This window comes from Diplotaxodon limnothrissa, linkage group LG23 (genome assembly GCF_057381915.1).
Source record: "Diplotaxodon limnothrissa isolate DT_005_m linkage group LG23, D_limnothrissa_male_GT1.1, whole genome shotgun sequence".
Lineage (NCBI taxonomy): Eukaryota > Metazoa > Chordata > Actinopteri > Cichliformes > Cichlidae > Diplotaxodon > Diplotaxodon limnothrissa.
Genome location: NC_140617.1, coordinates 22,961,251 through 22,983,762, shown reverse-complemented (window position 1 = coordinate 22,983,762; position 22,512 = coordinate 22,961,251). Strand labels below are relative to the sequence as shown.

The following is a 22,512-nucleotide window of genomic DNA, read 5'->3' as shown; positions in this document are numbered from 1 at the left end:
ATTTAGCCATTCAAAGGTGCAAAAACTAGAGAGAAATCTTAAAAAAAAGACTAAGTCTGAACCTTTATATTTGTTTTCCAGAAAAGAAAAGAAACATCATTGGTTAAATGTGCTGTTTGAAAATTACTGGCAGGTGACTTTGGCATTCTCCCACAATAAAAATTAGATAATTAAGCATTAAGCATAAAAATACAAATAAACAAATGAGATAAATAATCTACTACTATCTAATATCCAAAGTAAATAGAAGGAAATTCAAATGAATATTACAAAGCTCAGTAACAAATAAAATGTAGTCTCTCCTCACAGTCATGAGCGTCCCAAACAGCCTTGTTCCCTCCTGTCACCTGTAAGGCTCCACACTTTATCTCGGCATGTGGACATGATGGTTTTCCTTCTTCACCCCAGGCCTCATAGTCCATCTCCTGTCCGTCCACCCACAGCCAGTCCCCAGCCAGAAAGCGCAATCCAGTCCAGACATGTTCAGTGGTGTTATGTTTGCTCAGCTCTTTCTGAATGAGCAGCATCTCAGTTTCAGATGCCACACTGGCCAGGTCATCATGGTGCTCCCTGCAGTACTCCAGAGCTTCCTCCCAAGTCTTTTCCTGCTTCACCACTGCTGGACTGTAGCAGAAGAAGGTTATTTTATATAATAGGCTTGCATCATACCACTTGCTTTCCCACATACAGCCATAGTCTTCACGACCCAGAAGATAGTCATCAGGCTGACCTGGTTCCCACAAATACCAGGTTGGTGCTCCACCTCCTGACCACAGCCATTCTTTTCGGTTTGAGGAATTTCTTACCAGTCCTATCCAGATAAAGTCATTGACATTGCTGGAGAGCTGCTGAAGTTTGTCATTATCCTTCTCATTACTGACAGGGGCCAGGTCTGTGTAATTCTGCTGACAGTAAATCTGAGCTTGACGCCAATCCATTTTCTGGTCAATGTAAACGTACTTGGAAAAAGTTGCAGACAAGCTGAGCAGTAGCAGGATGAAGATGAAGATTTGATCCATAGTTGATTTACTCCAAAAAGTTCGTCAGAGTGGTGGGGATCCAAACAGTTTGGAAAATATATGCTGGAGATGTGAGTTTTACCTTTCAAAACCTATTTGCATGACAGGACTGCCCTTTCATTGTCAGTACCTGTTAGTATTCAGGAACACACACCTTATGCTCACTTGTTCAAGTAGCTGATAACTCACCAAAAACTCAAAATAGACCAATTTTGATATCTCAAACACATCAAAACTTGAATGAAATTTCTATTTCATATACGAAACTTGAAAATGTATGAACATTTATTATCACAATTTTCAAAAAGCAGAAGATTAGAGGACAGTTAAAGATACTAACTAATATTAATATTAACATATATTTGAATCTGGTTCTCCAAATCCAACAATTTTCATTTTGAACTTAATTTATTGCTCTCAATCCTAGAGCTATAAATTATTTCCTCCAACATCATTATATAGAGAAGGGAGCCGGAGATCGACAGACGGATTGGGGCTGCAGCTGCAGTATTGCGGACGCTGCACCGGTCCGTCGTGGTGAAGAGGGAGCTGAGTGTAAAAGCGAAGCTCTCAATTTACCGGTCGATCTACGTCCCTACCCTCACCTATGGCCACGAGCTGTGGGTAGTGACCGAAAGAACGAGATCGCGGATACAAGCGGCAGAAATGAGCTTCCTCCGAAGGGTGGCTGGCCTCTCCCTTAGAGATAGGGTGAGAAGTTCGGCCATCCGGGAGGGGCTCAGAGTAGAGCAGCTGCTGCTCCACATCGAAAGGAGCCAGCTGAGGTGGTTCGGGCATCTGACAAGGATGCCCCCTGGGCGCCTCCTGGGTGAGGTATTCCAGGCATGTCCCACCGGGAGGAGGCCCCGGGGCAGACCCAGGACACGCTGGAGAGATTATATCTCTCGGCTGGCCTGGGAACGCCTTGGTATTCCCCCGGATAAGCTGGAGGAGGTGGCTGGGGAGAGGGAGGTCTGGGCCTCTTTGCTTAGGCTGCTGCCCCCGCGACCCGGCCCCGGACAAAGCGGATGAAGATGGATGGATGGATGGATCATTATATAGTAGTGGGCGACTGATATAGCTTTACAGCCAACCCGTTCTCACTCCCAAAGCGTAACATTTTACGCTAGGTGACAAATCGTCACCATATTACGTTTTCGGCTACCCACCACGTTCCTAAATGACGACCTCGGAAAAAAGAGGAAATATGAGAACCGTCTGGACTGAATCTACACATGTTCGCTCTTTTTCTTCAAATCGCTTAGAAACACGCTATTTAACATCATTAAAGTCCTGGTTAAAGCCAGGAATAAGGTTATGGTCAGGGCTAGGGATAAGGTTAGGTTTAGGACTGGAATACAGGGCTGGAACGTCTATTACCGCCGGAGCGTCATTGCACTGGATTCCAGCCATAACCCGCCGCGTACCATAAGAACACCGAAGGTCTCCTTTCGCGTTCCTCAGGAACGCCGCGGGACGTGACAAAACGTCGACATGTTACGCCTCGGGAGTGAAAACGCTCTGTTACAGCCGGGCCACAACTGCTTCTCTGGGCTACCTTTACAGAAGTGCTGCTGCTTTGCCTTTTTATGTTCTTTGTGCTTTGTCTTTTTTTTTTTTGCCAACTATCTTCTTTTGTTTAGGTTTTCTTCTGCCCATTTCAGTAACTGGCAGGGAATTAATTAGCTTGAGTCACTTTTTGTCTTATGCACAACTAACTTGTTTGAATGTTTGATCTTTGCACATTCCTCTGGCTTTTTTAGGTTTAGGTTTTTAGATTAGCGTTTAAGCGCTGGGAAGTTATCTGCTCAGAAGAGAAAATGTAATTTGTTTTGTGTTTGTACATTTGGTTTCTCAACGTTTTATTTGTAAATTCTCATTTTTTGTGTTACACCACTTTTAGGAGGCCATTTTTCTAGCTGCAGATAACCAGTGTTTTTCTGCAGTAGTGCTAACCACAGAGGGTGTGTATTTGATTTTTGTTTTGGATACATTAATAATTCGTTTTCTTTTACTCGGAAGCTGAAGAGCTAAAGTGGAGGTGACTGGGCGTTGTCCAGTTTCCCTTATGTGAGGAGAAAACTCTTAGGAGGCAAGAAACACAGACTCAAAGATTTTACATGTACATGGGCGATGCCCCGACACGATCCGATCGGCACCAACGTGTGCACTATGTGTGTGTCACAGAGGAATCACTCTAGTTTATACTCGAACAACAATAGGCGTGGCATGTATATAATTCAATAACAACTCCTTAAAAGGAAAAACCGTTAGCTTATCTGTTGAAACAGGAGGTAGCTGTTTAGCTGTCACAGCACTTATTTTCTGCACACAATGTCTCACTTCCCTTTCCTGCAGTTGTACAACTCATAAGCTCTTCTTCCTTTAAATGAAGCTACAAATAAACATAACACAAAACTCAAAATCTCCCAACACCTTACAATTGTAAAAGGTTTTAAGCTCCCACTTGCCACACCAGCATTCTAGTGTGTGTGTGTATGACATCATTGCTTCCTCACTCTTTTCCACATTTTCCCCTTCGTGTTGCCACATATTCATGATATATTTATTAACCGTACATACTAACATTCAGAAGGTGAAAGCTTACATATTAAACCTTTTGAGTTTAAAGTAACTGCTGTTAGGCAGCTAAAAGTGTTTAGGTGTGTTGAAGAAAAACCCTATGCCAAGTTAATAACTTTGACTCACAATAACTGTATTTTATCAAACAAATGAGGCTCACAGGGTGCTAAATTTGGCAGTTTTCTTTCAGAAGTCCCAGACTTCAAGATGGCGCCGAGTATGGCAGCCTCGTCGTGAGCTCCCCCATGCAACAGCTTTTTTCTGTGTTTAATTTTACTTTTCCTTCATTTTTTCGCGAGTAGCACATGTCTCCTTGTGTACGACCGACAAACCTTACTGGACATAAAAGACGGTCTTTCTTATAACTTTCCGGAGTTCAAGTTTTGCAACACGGACGCTCCGTTTGCAGACCCCCATTCATCTCACCTGAGACGCCTTTGTTCTCTGGCCCTGGAGGCCGCAAACGCCGACGCAGAGGGAGAAGATCTGGCGTTCTGGTTCGACTGAGACGGCGCACTAACAGACCACCGTTACCCAGTTTATTACTGGCTAATGTGCAGTCTCTGGAGAACAAGCTGTGCGAGCTTCGGGCACGGATCTCATTCCAGCGAGAGATGCGGGACTGCTGTGTGATCTGCCTCACAGAAACCTGGCTATCGGACAAGGTACCGGACTCCGCAATACAACTACCGGGGTTCTCTGTGCACCGCACGGACAGGTCACAGGATCTTACTGGGAAAAGCAGAGGCGGTGGTGTATGTTTCATGATCAACAACAGCTGGTGTGATTATGCGAACGTGCACCCGGTCAAATCCTTCTGCGCACCGGACCTGGAGTACCTGATGATTAAGTGCCGGCCATTCTGGCTACCGAGGGAATTTACAGCAGTGATTATTACGGCTGTTTACATTCCCCCACAAGCCGACACTGACGAATCACTCAGGGAACTGTACAGCGCGATTAGCAGTGAGGAAACCGCACACCCAGAGGCAGCTTTTATCACGACAGGGGACTTTAATAAGGGAAACCTGAAGAAAGTCTCACCAAAACTCCACCAACACATCCATTTCAACACTCGTGGAGACCGGCTACTTGACCACTGCTACACCTCTTTCCGGGATGCGTACAAAGCCCTCCCCCGCGCCCCATTCGGCCAATCAGATCACCGCTCCATCCTGCTCCTGCCCGCCTACAGGCAGAAGCTGAAACAGGAAGCTCCAACTCGGAGGGCGGTGCACCGTTGGACCGACCAATCGGAGTCTGTGCTGCGGGACTGTTTTGATCACGCGGACTGGGAAATGTTTCACGTGGCTGCTAGGGACATTGACGAGTACACAGACTCAGTCTGCGGATTTATCAGGAAATGCGTGGAAGATGTCGTCCCATCCAGAACAGTTAAATCCTTCCCAAATCAAAAACCCTGGATTAACGGAGATGTTCGCGCGGCACTGGTGGCACGGAGCACCGCCTTTGCTTCCGCGAACACATCGGACAACAAACACGCACATTACCAACTCCGGAAGACGATCAAAGCAGCCAAACGTGAGTACAGGGACAGGGTGGAGCAACAGTTTGACAACCCTCGGAGTATGTGGCAGGGACTAAACACGATCACAGACTTTAGAGGGAAAACCAGCACACCGCAGACCACGGCCTCTCTGTGTGAGGATCTAAACGTATTCTACGCTAGATTTGACACAGCGAACACCATGAGACCGGACAGTGTGCGCACCGCGGATGACGTCAGTGCGCACACTGTGTCTGAGGAGGATGTGCGGAAGTGCTTCAGGAAGGTGAACGCGCGCAAAGCTGCGCGAATCAGCTGGCTGGAGTGTTCACACACATCTTCAACCTTTCCCTCTCTCTGTCTGTAGTCCCAGCCTGCTTCAAAATGGCCACCATCGTCCCTGTACCCAAATCCTCCACCATCTCTTCACTGAATGACTGGCAACCTGTAGCCCTGACCCCCATCGTAAGCAAATGCTTCGAGAAGCTGGTCAGGGACTTCATCTGCTCTGCACTACCCGACTCACTGGACCCTCTACAGTTCGCATACCGCCACAACAGGTCCACTGATGATGCCATAGCCCTGACACTACATACTGCCCTGTCACACCTGGAGAAGAGAGACACGTATGTGAGAATGCTGTTTGTAGATTACAGCTCAGCATTCAATACCATCGTTCCCTCGAAGCTGGACAGGAAACTGCAGGATCTAGGACTGAGCAGCTCCCTCAAAGCTGGATCCTTAGCTTCCTGTCTGACAGACGCCAAGTGGTCAGACTGGGCAGCATCACCTCATCCCCCATCACACTGAACACTGGTGCTCCACAGGGGTGTGTACTGAGCCCTCTCCTGTATTCACTCTACACCTACGACTGCACGGCCACTAACAACTCCAACATCATTGTGAAGTTTGCGGACAACACTATAGTGGTGGGTCTTATCACCAATGGTGATGAGACGGCCTACAAGGAGGAGGTCAGCGCCCTGACCCACTGGTGTCAAGACAACCATCTCACCCTCAACGTCGCAAAGACAAAGGAGTTGATAGTGGACTTCCGGAGGTGCAGAGAAGTACACACCCCCATCACCATCAACGGCGCTGCTGTGGAGAGAGTGAGCAGCTTCCGGTTCCTTGGTGTACATCTGGCTGAGGATCTTACGTGGTCAGTACACATAAACAAAACAGTGAAGAAGGCGCAGCAGCGCCTCTTCTTTCTCAGAAGACAGAAAAGATTTGGCATGAACCCCCGCATCCTCAGGACCTTCTATCACTGTGCCATTGAGAGCATCCTCACTGGATGCATCACCACCTGGTATGGCAACAGCACCGCCTACAACTGCAAAGCTCTCCAGCGAGTAGTGCGGTGCTCTGAATGGATAATTGGAGGTGAGCTTCCCTCCCTCCAAGACATCTACAGGAAGCGCTGCCTGAGGAAAGCGGGGAGGATCATCAAGGACTCCAGTCACCCCAGCCATAAACTGTTCAGACTACTTCCCTCAGGAAGGAGGTTCTGTATGGCGTTATTTTTGTGCCACTATTCTGAGCGGACGTAAAAAAAAAATTGAGCGCACGTAAAAAAAAATTGCAGGTGCAAGTGTTGCATTTTGAGGAGAAATTTATTTTGAGCTTACAAAAGCTGAATTTGAGTGAACAAAATTCATTGCTGCGTGCAAAAAACGTATTTCAGTGTTTGCGCTTATCCATATACACACAATAGCACCCCCTCTCGCTCAGTTTTTTCATTTGCGCTTGCTCGCAATGTGTTGCTTGCGCTCACAACATTCTCTGCTTCGTACGCTCAACTCTCTGTACACCGTTATAAGTGTGCCACAAAACCAACCAATCACAGACTTGGTTTCAAAAATTCTGATTGGCTCTTACGGTCTCCAATCAGCTCGCTAGCTACTGCTTTCCGGAAACACTGTCCGAAATGTAGCTAAATCCAGCTAAAATCTCTTAAACCCCAATTTGCGGATAATATCTTTAATCATTTTATTTTAAAATATATTATTTTTTAAGACTATTGTTGGTGTAGTAGAATGTAGTTGCATCATACAACCATGCCAACTGACTAATTTTTCCAAATTATACTTGAGTAGCTCTCTTTTATGTCGTCGAATACTGAATAGCAGCACGAAAAGAGCATGTCCCGGCCACATGTAAGTAATATAAAATCATTTTGTTAATTATTATTCGCTTGATAACTGACGTTAGCTAATTTGCAAACTATGCAAACTTGAAAAATGATGTACCTCATGTAGTTTGTTTTATGGGTTGTTTATTTTTGTCTGAGATACATCATTTCATTGTACTTGTCCATGTTCCTTGCTGCTTTTAACAGGACATACTGAGACAGCAAATGATGCATAGACTCCTCTCTAAACTGGAAGCTGCTTTAAACCAACAACCACTAAATCTGGATTATTTGGAGTTCTTGACTCGTCATGAGCTTGTTCTGTTTGAATCTTTCTCTCAGCAAATAGGCGGTCTGTCAGAGATTACAGAGGCTCTACAAAACGTTCATCATCTGGTTCAGTGTGAAATTAACATCAGCTCTGTGGCCATTATTGAACTGGAAACAGAAGTTGGTCTGGGACCTGGCCACCCCAAAATCGTACTAGAGAGAGAAAGACTCAAGAATTTGTTGGACATTCAGCTGCCAGTCAGCTGCATTGCTAAATGTCTTGGTGTTTCAAGAAGAACAATCTACAGGAGGATGCAAGAATTTGACTTGTCTGTGAGAGGAACATACAGCACAATGAATGACCAAGAGCTGGACAACATCATATCGGCTATCAAAAATCAGATGCCAAATGCTGGCTATCGAATGGTTCAAGGACATTTGGTTTCTATGGGTCTCCGTGTTCAGTGGTGGAGAATGATGGCCTCCATGCATCTTGTTGATGCTGTAGGGATCTTCAAACGGATCACAGAACTAGGCTGTGTTGTGCGAAGAAGCTACTCGGTGCGAGGCCCTCTCTCCCTGGTCCACATAGACACAAATCACAAGCTAATAAGGTAAAATACCCACTTATATAGCTCTAACACAAGTTGGGCAGAAAGATGCACGTTATACTTTAAATCTGCTTTAATCAACCTTATCTGATAGGTCTTTCAGTGTATTTATAATATTTTAAAAAGCACTTGATAGAGTAATATTAAGTAAAAGGAATACAGGATGTGTAACAAAACCAGCAATATTGTTAATTGTAAATTTTCTTGAGCAATTATTTACACTTTGTATATCGATATTTTCCATGATAACAAGCCTATCAACACATAATATGTTAAGTGCTCCAGAAAACTTAAAAAAAATCATGACAAGAGAAATAAAATATTTAGTCTCATTGAACTTATAAACATATAAAAATGTTGGTATTATTTTCAGCACACCTGACAAGTGTCCAGTTTAAGTCAGTGGCAAGTGTGCATACTGAAAAATTTATTTTCAATGTCTTACATGTTCTGCAAATCAAGCCTTAGTGAGATTGTTTTCCCTCTGAAACAGGTACAATGTTGTGATCTTTGGTGGAGTGGATGGCTACTCAAGGAAGGTAAAAGTGTAACTGTTATGTAGAATATTTGGTAGTTTTGAAATGAGAGCTTTATTAGGTTGTTTTTTTATGAACATCAATTATTCAGCAAGCCAACATAGTGGACGATTTGCAATTATTATTTTTTTAAATTTCTAATCAGTTCTTTACCAAAAAAGGTTAAACTAAAAGGCCATTTTCATTTTTTGATAAGTACTACCAATATTGATGTATAGACTACTCAAGCTTTGAATTATGGTTATGAACATAGAACCGTACAATATTCCTTGAACACTTATTATGAAACTGCATTATTAACTGAAAAACTATACATGATCTGAAACCAGATCTTTAATTTTCCATTTGTTTTTACTGCAGGTCCTGTACTTGGATGCAGCAACTAACAACAGGGCAAAAACTGCATTCTCATTTTTCCTGAGATCAGCCCAGCTTCACGGCTTGCCATCAAGGTTTTATGCCCTGATTTAATTTATATGCTAGCAACAAGTATCATTAAAGAAAACTTTAAAAATTCCTTAAAAATGTATTTTTATCATAGGGTTAGGGCAGATCAAGGAGTAGAAAACCTGGACATTGCACATTTCATGTTTGCCACAAGAGGAACAGGGAGAGCGAGTTTCATATCTGGAAAGAGTGTCCACAATCAGAGGTTAGTCTTTTGATGTTTTTTATATTATTATTGACTGCATGGGTAGATTGTTGTAGCAGTTCTGATATTGATTTGAAGCATGAAATACCTGAAATCCAAATTCAAATGTATTTACAGAGTAGAACGACTTTGGCGTGATGTCTGGATTGCAGTCACTAGCAAGTACCATGATATTCTTCACTCACTCGAGGAGGATGGCCTGCTTGACATTTCAGATGTCATTCATCTTTTTGGTGTCCACTACATCTTTGTCCCTCGACTCCGAGCAGATCTTGTCACCTTTGTTGGAGGATGGAATAATCATCCCCTCAGGACAGAAGGTGGTCTCACTCCTGAACAGCTCTGGTGTATGGGACATCTACAAGAGCTGGACGAGGGCGAGAGACTTGAGGTACCAGCTCATAATCTGATTTTTTTTTTTTTTTTTTTAATTTAAATGTTGAATTTCAAAATTTTAGTTAGCAGTTAACTCTGCTCTTCTGAAATTAACAAATTAAAACACTTGCAGCACATCTGGGAGATGCTTCTGGTGATTTTATACATTCTTGCTTATCAATTACCACTAATCTAAATTACAGTCAGAAGAACATGAAAACAAAGGCATTCTTTTTAAATTGTTGTATTTTAATGGAAAAAACGCTTACACAAAATAACATTCCTCCCAAAAGTACCTATTCTGGAATAATGACCATTATATATGTTTGTGGATTTGAAGGAGCTTCGGGATCCAGGCATTGACTGGGAGAGTGCTGTACTGCAAGAAGAATCTAACAGCACAGTTGTGGTTCCTGAAGTTGAATGCCCACTGGATGAGGAAACCCTGGAGGGGCTTCAGAGAACTATTAATCCCTTGGAACATTCTGAGTCACACGGTCGTGACCTGTACATACAATTCTTGCTACAGGTGTCAAACCAACAGTGACACTTAACATGGACGTGAAAGTCAACGTTCTTTTAAGTTCTCAAATACTGGATTTCTTTGCTAAAACATTCAGATTACAAGTAGACAAGCAAACAAAGCACTTGCTTATTATCTATCAACGTAGGACCCTACACAAAGTTTTGAAGTCTTGTCATTTTCATGAAACGGCTACGAACATCTTAACAGCTAATGTTTACAAACATTTTTACTCATTTAGTTTCCAAATTACAAGACAACAATGTGTTAAACTCTGTGGAATCCACCACCATATTTAACTGCTGCACTCATTATGGTTTTAAACACTGTGTAAGTGTCCAGATGCTGCACTGGAAAAGTCACAGTACAAGTGCATGCACTCACAACTGGGTAACAAATGGAGTGATCTCCCAGCCGCTCCTTACATTCATGGTCAAACTTGCATGTTATTTTGAAATGTCTCTTTTCATCAGGAAGGATGGGAACATGGGACTGGCCGGTCATCCACTGGAGCACATGGTGGACAGCAAGAGACTCTGATTTTTCACCACCTGCACCGCCTGTGTTTCCATCTGTGATGTTTGAAAATGTTTCTGAAGTCTTTTCTAAATAAAAAGCAATCTGGATTACAATGTTTTAAATTAACAACTAAGAATACTTTCTAGTGCCCTGCATGTTAAAGCAAAAATATTTAACAGATGCATACGGTATATATACAATACTATAGGTATATACAGCTAATACTATATAGTACCTGATACTTCAATCTCCTGCAAGAAATCTTGCAAAAAATTTATGATCTTCCTCTCAGTTCTCTCCCTAGATGTCCCTTTTTCACTGAAATGTGGTTGGCAGCTCATCATAATGAAATCAGCGTCTGGCTGTAAATAAGGAAATAAAGTAGATTATATTATAGATATATTGTTCATTCAAAACTAATAAATAAATACAGGATAACTACAGTACAGATAAGTGGACTGTCTTTGGATCAGACTGAAGCTGCTATGTTAATACTTACTTTGAGGATTTTCCCAGGAACAAACAAACTGTGGCAAGCTTCAGGATTTACAGCCATCAGGTTCACAAGACCATACAGTTCCATGCCCTTTCGGAGCTGCTGTAGCATTGGAATCAGTCTTGTTGTAGAGTGTAAGACAATAGCACTTAAAAATAAAAATAAAAAAACAAAAAAACAAAATGAAAAACTAGTTGGGGAGGGGTTAATGATCTCTCTGATTTTTTCTCCCTTACCGGATCATGCTTTCCTTACTATCCATCTTTATCTGGTTTGTGTATCCACAGCTGACAATTTCATCAGCCCACATCATCAGAGACTGTATGTCTGCTGCATCTTCAACCTGGAAATGTATAATGTGAAAGAGGAAATACAGAAGGTTAAAAGTGTTTAAAAACACCATACTCATAATATATCATGTGCCAGAGCTAAACCAGGTGCTCACTTTGCGGATGAGCAGGGAAGATTCCACATCTGCAACATCCTCCTTAGACAGACAGCTGAAATCAACCTCTCCTGAGCAGAGGAAATTGTAGCACCATTCTTTGAAAAAGGCAGGAGATGGGCCTCCTTGGGCGAGGCTGACTGCAATTATTTCACCAACAGTTCTGTGTAGACAAATGATTATAATTCATTTTCAGGTAACATTTACAAAAATATCGGATGCGTATTAAACGTAATACACAAAGCTCGTATGTAACCAACCTGAAGTTTTCATTATCAAGATCGGTCAGAGAATACTTGGGGTTTTTGCCCTTGTTCTCAAGTCCTTCAAAGAATCTGCTTTCAATACCTGAAATCATGTCTTTCATACAAAAAATATCCGCATTTTTAAGTTATCCATTATTTATTGACACTAGGACAAAACAGGTAATAGGCAACTCACCACTCAAAAACTCTTTCCTAAGTGCTCCTGTATCCACGCCTGCCTCTCCAATGAAAACCACCCTAAGAACACTGGTGGGAGATGCAGCTTTTTTTCTCTGCCACTGGAGAATGCCTCTGTCTGGAAGGTCTTCTCTGTCCACACACAACTTAAATTCTGTTGTGGTGTCGACTTGTTGTTCAAGGCAACGCAATACATCTTCCACGCTTAACAAAAACAGGGTAGAAAACATCCTAAGCTCTCAAAGAAAAATAATCATCTTTAGATTAAAAGAGGCTACCACATTAAACGTGATTAGAAATTATTGCAGCATGTTCTGTGCAACAACCTTTAACAATAATTTAAAGTAGTGTGATCATAAAATGTTTTATATGAAATTAAACCCCAGGTATTGTGTAAAAGATCTTACACATAATTTTAACAAATGGTTCTGCATAATAGTGTGTATATGAATTATAATAGAGCAAAAAGTACCTGTCTGTTGTGCATACTGAAGTTTGAGCTGGTGTCCCTGTAGTTTGGTCATTTTCTTCAGGCACCATGCATTGAAAGCTGATGACAAAACAAAGTTAAAAAAAAAATAAAATAAAAATACATATGTTTGCGTGGACTGTTACTGATTAACATTTTTTCATAAACGGCTGAAAAAAGATTACCTATCCCCACACAGACTCGCATGGACTGTGATCTCATCTTCAGGAAAATCCTTAGTGCATATTGGACAAATAACCTACAATTCCAAAAATGGGTACATGTTAGGCATAGTGGGAAAAAGATCATTACCGATACAAAATTCATTGTAGTTACTATGGTTTTTAGTAATGTGCTAGGTTTACCTTGCATTTGCTTTTCACAATGCATAACTCCGATTCCTGCTGAATCAAAAAACAGTAATTGTGATACTATATTATTTAATCAAAATTGCTCATTTTGATTTCATCAAAATTGTCTCACCTCATCATCAGTCTCATCAGGAGAGAATTTTCCTTTGCACGTATTGATGTGTACTGCAAGCATCTGCAGAGGCATAACTTCATTACACTGGTAACATATCTTCTTTGGCATCTTTGAAAAGTGCTGTGAGTCGGGAGGTAGAGGAGATGTGTCTAATGTTTCCTGAAGAGGTACTATGTAAAAAGTGGATTTGCCACCTCCTGACACAGCTTTCAGTGTTTTGACAGAATATCCTTCTGTTTCAGGTGGAATTACAGTGAGCTTTCGTCGACCACTGCCACCTTTATTGACAGAAAAATAGCATAAACAATCAAGCAGCAAAAGTATCAACTACATAATCATAATGCAGTATGAGCACGCAAGAATGCCAAAAAAATACATAAAAACTGAATTAACAACAAACCTGTTGCCTTATGTAAGAGCCATCCTCCACAAAGATATTCCATTTTTGGAAAGGTTTCTTCCAGAAGTCTAGAAATCTTAGTTAAAAACACCGTTAAGCAGAATGGAACACTAAATGGACTGTGGCATATGATTCAGGCTAAATGCGTCTGCCAATGACTGATTTTAATACTGACTACACAAACTTACCTCTGCATGGTCACCATCTTCTGGAAGAGACACTGTTTGTCTCCCCATGCCAGCTTGTAGGAGTTCAAGCTCCTCAGCTGGCAAAGGTGTGTAGGATGTGTTTTTTGACAGCAAATAAAAACTGAGGCCTGTGGTCTTACTGCCTGCCTTAACAAGCTGCTTAGTAGATGTTAAACATCTCTTTTTACCACGGCTCAAGTGTGATTTGAAATATCCTGGAAATGATCTGTGGGATGAAAATGCATGAGTTTAAAAAATGCAGTGTTGCATAACATAAGGGTTATTGTTTAATAAAGTTATTAAATATGACATCAGTCCTTAATAGCACATTTTAATTTAAAAATCAATGTTGATAAATCCACAAACCAAATAACTTTAACAGAAAAGATTGCAAAAAGTTAAAATAAAAAAAACACACAAAAAAAGCAAAAACCTTGTCATCTCTTGCTGGATAGTCAGATTTCTAGGCTCCGGCTGCCCACTCTCTGTTGGCCTCCCTGAAGGATTTGTGGATATGTTGTTAAGCAGCAAAGACACCAGATTTCTTACTGCTGACTCAACTGCACCATTACCCTAAAAAACATGATTAGGATACACTGCCTCAGTAAGACAACTACGCTGGTAATTACCCATAAGGCTAGCTTAAACTCTACAGCTGCATCTGTAACTACAATTTCACAGCATATTAAACAGAAAGGACAGCAAATTACTAAATTCACACAAAAAAAATTAAACTCACCTGATACTGTGGTGTAGTATTATTGGAGCCATTGTTTGATTCTGCCATCTCTTCTTTAGCTGCAGAGTAAATCAAAAATCCCTCTATCTGCAAGAAGCGAGGCTGAGTGGACAGTGTTTCCGGTGTCCGGACAGCAGTAGCTAGCGAGCTGATTGGAGACTGTAAGAGCCAATCAGAATTTTTGAAACCAAGTCTGTGATTGGTTGGTTTTGTGGCACACTTATAACGGTGTACAGAGAGTTGAGCGTACGAAGCAGAGAATGTTGTGAGCGCAAGCAACACATTGCGAGCAAGCGCAAATGAAAAAACTGAGCGAGAGGGGGTGCTATTGTGTGTGTATATGGATAAGCGCAAACACTGAAATACGTTTTTTGCACGCAGCAATGAATTTTGTTCACTCAAATTCAGCTTTTGTAAGCTCAAAATAAATTTCTCCTCAAAATGCAACACTTGCACCTGCAATTTTTTTTTACGTGCGCTCAGAATAGTGGCACAAAAATAACGCCATAGTTCTGCAGCATCCGGTCCCGTACCAGCAGACTGAGAGACAGCTTCTTCCACCAGGCCATCAGACTGCTGAACACGTCATAGACACCTCACCTTCACTACTGGAACTTCAACATTATGCACTCCATACTGTACAGTAATGCCACTGTTTTGCACATGTCTCAACTCTGTATATTTTTATAGATTTTATTTATTGTTTACTCTATTTAATTTGTAAAATATGTGTACACACACACACACACGTAGAAAATATTTAGTATACACATCCAGAAATGCATATACTATTATATATTGTACATATATTTATTAGTTTCAGATGTAGCCATTCTTGTATTTTGCTTGTTTACGTTATTGTATTTTGCACAACTCTGTTGCATGTGAAGCTCGGACACAAGAATTTCACTCACATGTACTGTACCAATGTACCTGCACATGTGATGTGACAATAAAAGTGATTTGATTTGATTTTGATTTGACTTAGAAACACTTTGAACCCATTGTAGCATTCCAGCCGGACTTTATTCAGACGGTGCACTCAATGATCATTACGGATGGACCATGGTGGGGTATTCCAACCCATTTATTCACAAGTTACCATAGGCACATCGTAAGAGCTGTAATCATGACATAAAACAAAATAAACATTCACTTGATATAACCACGTTTCCGTTATGCTAATTAAGTCACAGAAAAGGCACAGGAGGTGCTAGCATCAGCCTGCTAGATCACTCATAAACTTATTAATAATCGAGTAATACATTTACAAATTGTCCGAAATGCAAACAAGTACAACACACAAACATACCTGTTCGCCTTCCAGCTAGATGCTAATTTGAAGATGGATGGAAAACGATAACCTTCTCATTAACCTTTTCTGCGGCAAGCAGTAGCAGTACGATCTTCCTTCCCGGAAGTTGCCCGTTCCGAATTTCAAAATAAGAGTCTAATCTATATTATAAGGTATAATTCGTTCAGGGATTTAACTGTTTGAAAAATATCAAATAAACAAATAATCTGGGTCATTTACACCCATACTGTGGAAAGCTTTCCAACACCCGAGCACCACACCACCATAGTGGTGAAAAAAAAACAAGCATATTGGGCCAAGCTAAACAAATTTTTAATTTCCATAAGGCAAAACTGAAATGTTGCTGGCTTCACATCAGACAAACAAATCACTGTATTCAGGAACAAGACAAAGTCATTTTACATATTGTTATGTTTTCCTAATGGAAAAAACAAATGTAGAAGTCAGGAAAAGTAGTTCAAAGAGGACTGAAGTCCTACACTGAACTGGCCTTTGCTCTCTTTTGCATTCTTTCATTGTTTGTGCTGTGATTATTGTGTAATTTTGTTTGGAACTGCTATCAGCAAAAGTACTAAAAACTGTCTGTGTCAGATTTGTCCAAGACTTGTCCTTCAGAATTGGAGCTGAGATTTGTCAGCAGGTTCACTGGCAGTTCCAGGCCAGGCAGGTGACACAACTGATAACGGTCATGCCTTCCTTATTTCAGTAGAGTGCCAGAAAAGAGGAATACGAGAGCGGAGTCTGAGCCGTGTGAAGGAGTAGTGAGCTGGAGAAAAGCAGAGACTGAAATTGCAGTCTGAAAAGACAAATGTAAGAAAAGCAATTTATACGGAACCAAAGTCCATATGTGTATGTCATGGCAAAGGCAGATCACATGAAGCCCCATACAGCGGCTCATTTGAAAGTACTAACCTCTGCTGGTCATTCTTTGTATAGCAGCCCTGTTGTAGTAATACATGCGGGTACATACTGGTGAATATGTAAAAATAATGATGTAGAATACCCTTATGAGAGCTGGAGCCTATCCCAGCTACCATAGGGCGAGAGGCAGGTTACATCCTGCATCTTGCATATGACATAGAGCTAACAGAGACACATAACCATTCACACTCACATCTAAAAGGCAATTTAGAATCACTAGTTAACCCAACCCAACTAACTGCATGTCGTAGAACTGTGGGAGGAATCCAGAGAACCTGGAGAGAAACCTGGAACAAACTCCACACAGAAAGACCCCGGCCAGATGATGGAGGGGAACTCATGACCTTCTTGCAGTGTGAGATGTAACATCACTACTGAAAAGTGTTACAGTGATACACTTCAGTCACAATTAACATAATTTGAAAAGCCTTGTGGAAATGTAATTAAAGTTATCAGTTATAGCGGTTTTGATGCTTTTAAAATAATTCAAATGCACCACAGGTTTATAATTTCATGACTGAACAGCAAGTGGCTTTAATAGTTTTAGCCTGTGCTGCCCTCTAGTGTACAGGATGGCATAATGCCTCCAGTTTTTGCTTTCCTAGCCTTCAGTTGCTGATTCTAATGATGGCAAACACGGTAGGTTATTTTCAGCTCTTTAACTAGCTCTGATGCCCATACCTGCATTAGAACATCACAGCAAGCTCATTTTTACTCACTCTTGCTGTGTGTGTGTGTGTGTGTGTGTGTGTGTGTGTGTGTGTGTGTGTGTGTGTGTGTGTGTGTGTGTGTGTGTGTCAGTGTATGTATTTTGATGCAGATTTGCCTTCTTGCATGTGTTGTACTATCATTATTGTGTAGTTTTGCATAGAACTCATATGACTGAAGATCCTTTAAATCCCTTTGTTTGTGTTCTTTAGCTCACTCTCCTCCAGGTTTGACTGAGACTCATCTTGTGCGAGTATTGGGACCGAAGCCTCATCAGTAAAGTGGATCAGGTCAGTTATGAACACCATATATTTTTATCTACATATACTTTTTGTCCATTAACATTATTAAAGATTCCCCAGTCATAGATGGAATCATTTGACAACTGTGAAGGAAGTTAATCATAGCTTTCAAATGTAGCAGCTTTAGGTTTTTCCAGATCCATTATTTTTTACTGTAGCTGACTGAGAACAGTGACTGATCAGACTTTAAGCACCGGATCCAAATAGCCAGGAGTCTACCATAGATGACAGGATCTAAGTTGCAGACTCTGCAAAGGTGCTCTGGAGAATATGTAGCACACAGTAGTAGGATGTAAGCAAGCTGGCATAGCACACACTAAGAAGCACAACCCAAATGGCTTCAAGAATGTGCAGGAATATCTATGCCACATATGGATTAGGACAACAGGTTGAGAAAAGAGTTAAAGTCCTGTGGGACTTCAAGTTCCAGACAGACAAGCATCTTCTGGCCAACAAAAAAGACGTAGTGGTGGCAGACAGGGAGAAGAGAACACTGCAAATGTGATGGTGAGTGTGTGATGGAGCTGAGATTTCTTGTTTAATCCCCATGGATGCTGTCACACTTAACCAAGCTGTGTTTCTAGTGTTGCCATAATGCGGCATTTCAGGAATAAATTTTTCTGGTTTTAAAGATTACATTAAATTTGTACAAACGTTAATTTCCAGTCTTTTATGAGGACATGATTTTAAGGGCTATTAAATCATGCAGGCAACACTTTTAAGCATCAAAATGAGAGTTATTACGTGCACATTTATACAATTTCTCACCTGTTTCAATTTTTTTTGTTGGTTTTCAGTCTAATCAATTGCAGCCTCTTACATGTTGTTGAGACCTGTTAGACATTAAAGCATGTTATGGACATGGCTTTAATGTCTGCTTTTTCAGAAAATAAGGTTTTCATGTTATGTAAGTTCTGTAAGATGACTGTATGTCTGCATTCATGATTATAAATTTTACCAAATAACACAGAAAAGAACACAGCAAAAATAGCAAAAATAAAACAATGAAAAAATATATTGTAAAAAGAAGCCAAATGCCTGACGAAATGTCTGTTTTCAGTAGAGCTCCATCACACTCACTCACTTTCTCTTCTCTCATCCAACATTTGCTAGCTTATATTGGATCCTAGTTTTGATCAGAATCAAAGATGATTCAAAATTTGGTTGTACACTTTTGTGACCTTGTGTCACGGCTCATGAGGCAAGCCGTATGGAATTATTAAGGAACCAAGATGCGGCAGCTCAGATGCAAGTGAGTTCATTCGTCAAATGTAGATACAAACAGAGATGGCTAGGCTGAGCATGAAACTAAGCAAACCTAAACTGGGAAAACTAACAGAATCAACCAGAAACAGATGCAGGGAGACACGGAGAGACAATTATCGATGACGGAGGAAGATACACAGATGAACCAGTAACGAGGACGAGGTAACACACACTATAAATACACACACCAGGAATCAGGGGCTGGGAAACAGTAGGGGGACGAGGCAGGGGAAACGTAAACAGAACGCACTGACATCAGACAGGAACCTTCAAAGTAAAACAGGAACACATACACACAAAAACACAGTCTAAGAAAAGCGGACTTGACACAGGAATACAGAGGCAGAAAAGACTAAACACTAAACTGAGGAAGAACAGAACCAAAACCCAAAGAAATAGAAAACCAGAACCAAAATACATCACAACAATAGAAAACACAAAACGCTGGGTCAAAAGACCCAGGATCATGACACCTTGTATCTGGAAGAGCAATTATAAATAAGCCTTACTTACTAAATGCTTGTAAATGTTAACAAAGAACTAAGCAAAAATTGTAAAATAAATTAAACAAAAGTGGACTTAATATTGGTCCAGTAGAGTAGAGTGTAGTCGACATCGTTCGACTACACGATGTATGCCTGGGGATGTTACCGTAGTAGACAGAATTTTGCATCCAGTCATCGTGGCAGTGTCATGCAAAATGTTCTTTTGCTGGGTGGAATGATTGTACAGCGAAAATCTTCACTGACAAAAACATGGGTGCACAAGTTTTCATTTATTTTGGATTTTCTGTAATCTAGGTCAAGGTCAAGGTTCTTTATTTGTCACATGCATAGTTATACAAGTATAACACACAGTGAAATGTAGACTGACACGCTCCTCAACATGTGCAAAAAAATTGGGGGGGGGGGTGTAGAGGAAAAACATTATATATATATATATATATATATATATATATATATATATATATATATATATATATATATGTAGTATATATGTAGTATATACATTGGGTGAATGTGCAGTAGTAGCAGCAAGCAGGTGAATTCTGTACATTAATATGAATAGACATCTAATCTACAAAGTGTCATGGGTACACATAAAGGGATCAAATATATAGTCTCACTCACTTAAAACTTTTAATAAGTGGTACACCTTGGTGCTCTTTCTCCTTTAAGTGTGTGGTTACCGCACTTTACATTTCAGAGGCAGGATCCTCTTGGTCCCCTCCCTCCGGCCTGGCACATATGATAATCAACAGTAATGTTTAGAAACTGGCTGGTTCAGCCACCCACTACTACATGAAGTACCAGTGTTTCCTTTTTCTTTTCGTTTTTTTTTTTTTTTCAACAATACATTATTTTTACATTCTTTTTTAGGACAACTTGGTCCACACAGTTTGTCTTCATCATACATCTACATTTGGGTCCTCATCACTCCACAACTCAGCTGTTCAATAAAGAAATTATGAATTACATCAATCTACCTTTATAAACATAAATGAACTAGATTATTTCGATTTCGATTGTTATTTATTTTAATTAAGATAAAAAAAAATTAGTCTTTATCGGTCAGTGAGGTAACATTGAAGTGTCAGCTGCAATTACCCAACATCACTTGGACTATATAAACACATGCAAGAGATCAGTTAGCATATATTCATGCCAGAGGATGAGCCACAGGGAGGCACAAGTTAGTCTTTAGTCTGTAACTGCCCTGCAACTGTTTTTCCGGTAGAAGCACATCCAACATGCACCAGCAGCTTATGTAAACAATATATTCTAATGTGTTTTTTAGTAGAGCAGTAATGAACTGTTGTCAGATTTTTTTTATTTGAGAAAAAAAAATACCACAGTTTTACACTAGTGGTGTGCGACACTGCAGATATTGGTATCGATCCAATACCAGGTAAATATAAGGCCAGTATTGCCAATACCAATACATATGCTGATACTTAAAATCTATAAAGGCAGCTTATGTAGGGGAGAGCAGTGTATCATGATTTAGAACATGAGGCATCGTAACTTTGCAAATTCTGAACACATTTCAATAACCATGAAATCACTGTGATTCTACAATAATGAGCCAATTCAATAAAAACACCTTTTTTTCTCCTTTTTAGCTTTTTCTGCCTTTTGAAACTAAGGGTTTTTGTTTTTTGAAAACCTGAACTGTAAATGTGCCGTCTCTAAAGCACAACTTACAGTGGGGCAAAAAAGTATTTAGTCAGCCACCGATTGTGCAAGTTCCCCCACTTAAAATGATGACAGAGGTCAGTAATTTGCACCAGAGGTACACTTCAACTGTGAGAGACAGAATGTGAAAAAAAAATCCATGAATTCACATGGTAGGATTTGTAAAGAATTTATTCGTAAATTAGGGTGGAAAATAAGTATTTGGTCACCTCAAACAAGGAAAATCTCTGGCTCTCACAGACCTGTAACGTCTTCTGTAAGAAGCTTTTCTGTCCCCCACTCGTTACCTGTATGAATGGCACCTGTTTGAACTCATCATCTGTATAAAAGACACCTGTCCACAGCCTCAAACAGTCAGACTCCAAACTCCGCCATGGCCAAGACCAAAGAGCTTTCGAAGGACACCAGGAAAAGTATTGTAGACCTGCACCAGACTGGGAAGAGTGAATCTACAATAGGCAAGCAGCTTGGTGTGAAAAAATCAACTGTGGGAGCAATCATCAGCAAATGGAAGACATACAAGACCACTGATAATCTCCCTCGATCTGGGGCTCCACGCAAGATCTCATCCCGTGGGGTCAAAATGATCATGAGAACGGTGAGCAAAGATCCCAGAACCACACGGGGGGACCTGGTGAATGACCTGCAGAGAGCTGGGACCAAAGTAACAAAGGTCACCATCAGTAACACACTACAACGGCAGGGAATCAAATCCCGCAGTGCCAGACGTGTTCCGCTGCTGAAGCCAGTGCATGTCCAGGCCCGTCTGAAGTTTGCCAGAGAGCACATGGATGATACAGCAGAGGATTGGGAGAATGTCATGTGGTCAGATGAAACCAAAGTAGAACTTTTTGGTATAAACTCAACTCGTCGTGTTTGGAGGAAGAAGAATACTGAGTTGCATCCCAAGAACACCATACCTACTGTGAAGCATGGGGGTGGAAACATCATGCTATGGGGCTGTTTTTCTGCCAAGGGGACAGGACGACTGATCCGTGTTAAGGACAGAATGAATGGGGCCATGTATCGTGAGATTTTGAGCCAAAACCTCCTTCCATCAGTGAGAACTTTGAAGATGAAACGAGGCTGGGTCTTCCAACATGACAATGATCCAAAACACACCGCCCGGGCAACAAAGGAGTGGCTCCGTAAGAAGCATTTGAAAGTCCTGGAGTGGCCTAGCCAGTCTCCAGACCTCAACCCCATAGAAAATCTGTGGCGGGAGTTGAAAGTCCGTGTTGCTCGGCGACAGCCCCAAAACATCACTGCTCTCGAGAAGATCTGCATGGAGGAATGGGCCAAAATACCAGCTACTGTGTGTGCAAACCTGGTAAAGACCTATAGTAAACGTTTGACCTCTGTTATTGCCAACAAAGGTTATGTTACAAAGTATTGAGTTGTATTTTTGTT

The 22,512-nt window shown here is 41.0% G+C and overlaps 3 protein-coding genes across 3 annotated transcripts; 1 reads left to right on the top strand and 2 right to left on the bottom strand.

Moving 5' to 3' along the window:
* Positions 1-275: 275 nt before the first annotated feature.
* LOC146608090 (macrophage mannose receptor 1-like) lies at positions 276-1,019 on the bottom strand. The gene has a single exon (XM_085349004.1). The coding sequence runs from the start codon at positions 1,017-1,019 to the stop codon at positions 276-278; it is 744 nt and encodes a 247-aa protein (XP_085205130.1).
* A 6,130-nt stretch (positions 1,020-7,149) lies between these two features.
* On the top strand, positions 7,150-10,736 carry LOC146608089 (uncharacterized). The gene is made up of 7 exons (XM_085349003.1): positions 7,150-7,268; positions 7,451-8,127; positions 8,618-8,663; positions 9,021-9,112; positions 9,202-9,312; positions 9,430-9,703; positions 10,028-10,736. The coding sequence occupies exons 1-7, from the start codon at positions 7,254-7,256 to the stop codon at positions 10,232-10,234; spliced, it is 1,422 nt and encodes a 473-aa protein (XP_085205129.1). The 5' UTR covers positions 7,150-7,253; the 3' UTR covers positions 10,235-10,736.
* On the bottom strand, positions 10,478-14,486 carry LOC146608088 (uncharacterized). Its single transcript, XM_085349002.1, has 15 exons — positions 14,396-14,486; positions 14,090-14,229; positions 13,657-13,882; positions 13,469-13,544; positions 13,066-13,346; positions 12,948-12,986; positions 12,768-12,841; positions 12,586-12,663; positions 12,112-12,317; positions 11,931-12,030; positions 11,671-11,833; positions 11,462-11,568; positions 11,229-11,373; positions 10,965-11,091; positions 10,478-10,815 (listed from the first exon to the last, which is right to left on the bottom strand). Exons 1-15 carry the CDS (start codon positions 14,441-14,443, stop codon positions 10,478-10,480), a joined length of 2,148 nt encoding a protein of 715 aa, XP_085205128.1. The 5' UTR covers positions 14,444-14,486.
* Between the last annotated feature and the right edge of the window lie 8,026 nt (positions 14,487-22,512).

Bases quoted from the DNA above. Each gene is read 5' to 3' on its own strand.
- LOC146608090 (XM_085349004.1), bottom strand. From the start codon at position 1,019: ATGGATCAAATCTTCATCTTCATCCTGCTACTGCTCAGCTTGTCTGCA.
- LOC146608089 (XM_085349003.1), top strand. The intron at 9,313-9,429 runs GTTAGTCTTTTG...ATGTATTTACAG, and splicing joins AAGAGTGTCCACAATCAGAG to AGTAGAACGACTTTGGCGTG. The intron at 9,704-10,027 runs GTACCAGCTCAT...GTGGATTTGAAG, and splicing joins ACGAGGGCGAGAGACTTGAG to GAGCTTCGGGATCCAGGCAT.
- LOC146608088 (XM_085349002.1), bottom strand. From the start codon at position 14,443: ATGGCAGAATCAAACAATGGCTCCAATAATACTACACCACAGTATCAG. The intron at 13,347-13,468 runs GTTTGTTGTTAA...CTGTCAATAAAG, and splicing joins GCTCTTACATAAGGCAACAG to GTGGCAGTGGTCGACGAAAG. The intron at 11,374-11,461 runs GTAAGGGAGAAA...TTTATTTTTAAG, and splicing joins AGTAAGGAAAGCATGATCCG to TGCTATTGTCTTACACTCTA.